The sequence below is a fragment of the Cynoglossus semilaevis genome, chromosome 2 (assembly GCF_000523025.1).
Source record: "Cynoglossus semilaevis isolate Cse_v1.0 chromosome 2, Cse_v1.0, whole genome shotgun sequence".
NCBI lineage: Eukaryota > Metazoa > Chordata > Actinopteri > Pleuronectiformes > Cynoglossidae > Cynoglossus > Cynoglossus semilaevis.
The window spans coordinates 18,993,511-18,997,263 of record NC_024308.1 but is presented as its reverse complement, the minus strand read 5'-3'; the positions used below and the strand labels follow the sequence as shown (position 1 = coordinate 18,997,263).

The window sequence follows — 3,753 nt, the reverse complement described above, 5'->3', positions numbered from 1 at the left end:
ACACATTTACAATTGACCTGATACTACATTTTTACCTCGAAAGCAACTGCACAAAGTAGGTTTTTTTTTTGAAGACGTTTCGCCTGTCATCCAAGGATGAGATTATTGGATGAGACTTTTCGGTTTAGTTAGAGAGACACAACGATGGCTCGAAATTGAGGGTAACACACAAGTATAATTGACCAATGTTAGTCAGATGTATGTCGTATCGTAAACTCTTCTGCTGTCATGTTTCTTTTTAGGTAATGCAGGACAAAATCATATGCCTTCCTCAGAAGGCGTCCTCGCCTTCAGAGAACGCGAGTAAAGGCGAGATCAAGTCGCCGTCACACCTTCAGTCCAACAATTCTGCTTTTCTCGTAGAGATGACGGGCCTTAAAACTGATCTGGATCTTCAGCAATACAGTTTCATCAATCAGGTGTGTTATGAGAAGGCCTTGCACTGGTATGCCAAGTATTTTCCCTACTTGGTTCTAATACACACTGTTGTGTTGATGGTGTGCAGCAACTTCTGGTTTAAGTTCCCTGGTTCAAGCTCGAAAATAGAACATTTTATAGCCATGCTGGGGAAGTGCTTTGACTCTCCATGGACCACCCGAGCCTTGTCTGAGGTGTCGGGCGAGAATCCAGAAGAAAAGAGAAAAAAGATGGAGTCTTCGAGGTCCAACGTGACTACGTGTCCTGCCGATGAAAGTTCCGAGAAGACGCAGTCCCTCCGATCAATACCGGAAAAGGTGGTTGTTGAAAAAAATGCTGCAAGCGTTCTTGATAAAAAAGAGGGGGAACAAGCAAAAGCCCTTTTTGAGAAAGTGAAGAAGTTCCGCCTGCACGTCGAGGAAGGTGACATTCTCTATTTTATGTATGTGCGACAAACTGTCATCAAGGTGTTCAAGTTCCTACTGATTATTGCCTACAACAGTTGCCTTGTCAATAAAGTGCAGAACCGAGTCCATTGCAAAGTCGAGATAAGGGACATGACCGGCTACAATGAGTTTGAATGCAATCACACGATGGCCCATTTGTTTTCCAAGCTTTCTTACTGTTATCTGTGTTTAGTGGCTGTATATGGCTTGACAAGCCTTTACACCTCCTACTGGCTGTTTTACAGATCACTGAAAGAATACTCCTTTGAATATGTGAGACAGGAAACTGGCATCAATGACATCCCAGATGTCAAAAACGACTTTGCCTTCATGTTACACATGATCGATCAGTATGACCCGCTGTATTCCAAGAGATTTGCAGTGTTCTTGTCTGAAGTAAGTGAAAACAAACTCAAGCAGCTCAACCTCAACCACGAATGGACCACCAAAAAGCTCCGCCAAAGACTTCAAACAAACCCCAACAACAGACTTGAACTTCAGCTCTTCATGCTCCCTGGGCTACCTGATACGATCTTTGAGTTGATGGAGCTGCAGTCACTCAAGCTTGAAATGATTAACAATGTTACAATACCGGCGTCCATCTCTCAGCTGGAAGACCTGCAAGAACTATCACTTTACCAGTGCTCACTGAAGTTGCACATGAAAGCCATCTATTTTCTCAAAGAGAACTTGAAGGTGCTTCGTGTGAAGTTCGACGACAACAGAGAATTTCCAACCTGGTTTTACAGCCTTCGCAACTTAGAGGAGCTGCATCTCACTGGATCATTCAGCTCTGATGCCTCGAAGAATATAGTTCTTGAGTCTCTGAGAGAGCTCAAGTGTTTAAAAGCGCTTTCCCTTAAGAGTAATTTGACCAAGATACCGCAGTCGATAGTAGATGTTTCCAGTCATCTGGAGCGACTGCATGTGCACAACGATAGCACTAAACTTGTAATGCTGAACAACCTGAAAAAATTGACCAATCTGATTGAGCTGGAACTGGTGCGATGTGATCTTGAACGGATCCCACACGCAATTTTTAGCCTCGTAAATTTACAACAGCTGGATCTAAAAGAGAACAACATTTGCTCAATAGAGGAGCTGGTCAGCTTCCAGCACCTTCAAAAACTTACTTGCCTTAAGCTCTGGCACAACAGCATCACATATATCCCAGAGCACATTAAAAAGCTGGGAAGTTTAGAACGCCTCTACTTTAATAGCAACAAGATTGAGATATTGCCTTCGCACTTGTTCCTGTGCCACAAACTGCGCTTCCTGGATCTGTCCAACAATGACATACGATTCATACCACCAGAAATTGGAGTTCTTCAGTGTCTGCAGTATTTCTCTGTCACGTGCAATAAAATTGAAAATCTACCAGACGAGCTGTTCTTTTGCAAAAAGCTCAAGACACTGAAGCTCGGGAAGAACTCGTTATCGGTCATCTCACCGAAGATTTCCTACTTGACTCAGCTGACGTACCTGGATCTCAAAGGTAACCATTTTGATAGTCTGCCCAAGGAGCTCGGGTGCTGTCATGTTTTAAAGCACAGTGGACTTATAGTTGAGGAGACACTGTTTGAGACTCTGCCTTCAGATGTCAGGGAACAAATGAGAACTGAATGACATGCCTTACGATCTTTCTTGCTTTTATTGCAGGAATTAGTAGAGTTGTGAAAGACCACATCTATCTATCTATCTATCTGTCTATCTCTTGATTTTTGGTATTCATGGAATGGACATGGTAGCATGAGAAATTATGTCCATTGTACTGAATTTGCGGCTACGATTCAGTTAATGGAAGTACAGCGGTTTGAAAATGGTTTTTGGCTAGGGGAACAAGTTTATGAGAATACCTAGCAAAGCTTCAACATGTAACCTCCCAGACAGTGCAAACACAAGTGTGCGTTATAATGACATCTGCAACGTATCTCGGTTGACTTGACGACCATCAAACCTGGTCAACTGGTGATTTACCTTAATTCTACTGGTTTGCCACGCGGGCGAATGGTGTGGATACCATCATTGCTAATGTATACCCGTCTCTTTTAGTGTGTGTGTATACGTGTCTACCTTTGATTTGTGATTCCAATACACTTTCCAATAACAGCCAGTACATATATGGTCTCCTATAAATCAAGTGAAGACGCTGGGAATGTGATGAAATGTACTGATGCTTATGATACTTCACTATGGTGGAAATATAAGCCGCACTTAATACATTCCTTCACAACTAACACTTCAAAATATATTCTAATAATTCGTATCTACATGGAAACTGCAGGAGCATTAGTAGATACCCTGGTGATCCTTTTGGTTGCAGTGAAACACGGTTAAATAGTGGGTCATAAATAGATGTCTTGTTAGTTATAATTTCACTGTACTGTACTATGAATGATATCACCACAAATGTATGCAATTCTATGCAAGTTTCTGGCAATGTACTTTTTTGAGATTTCTGATCATTTAGCTATCAGATTATTTTTTTTAACCTTTGCTGCTGAATGAATGAGCACCATAACGGTGTCACAAGATCAAGCTAATATTTCAAGTTCTATAAAAAAAATATTGAATGAGATACTTGCCGGATGGTCAACATTTATTAAACACTTTAACCAATGTAGATATTGCATTTGACACAATAAATTGCAGACCACATCCAGATGACCATTACTGAGATGTCATACGCAGTAAACCATTCAAAGCGCATTGCTCTCTAAAAAAGCAAAAATAGGCAATAGAAACATTTAACATGCCAATTGTTGAAAACAAACAAGTATTATCAGAGTAAGAGTCATTATGTATCTACTCAAAATACATCACAGGGTGACTTTAAAAAATCCTGGAGAATACTTACCCAACCCTTACCCAAGTCTTAAGTAGGGTTAAA

The 3,753-nt window shown here is 41.0% G+C and overlaps 1 protein-coding gene across 2 annotated transcripts in view; it reads left to right on the top strand.

Annotated features, from left to right (window-relative positions):
- lrrc8c (leucine rich repeat containing 8 VRAC subunit C) overlaps positions 1-3,730 on the top strand; it is a 13,702-nt gene extending 9,972 nt beyond the window's left edge. The window contains exons 1-2 of one of the 2 annotated variants that reach the window (XM_025054198.1): positions 341-419; positions 506-3,730. In XM_025054198.1, the coding sequence (XP_024909966.1) occupies positions 561-2,489 (1,929 nt within the window). In that variant the 5' untranslated portion in view covers positions 341-419; positions 506-560 and the 3' untranslated portion in view covers positions 2,490-3,730. Of the gene's footprint in view, positions 1-242 lie in introns of those variants that run through there. The other variant, XM_008307310.3, reaches the window with a different exon arrangement.
- Positions 3,731-3,753: the final 23 nt, after the last annotated feature.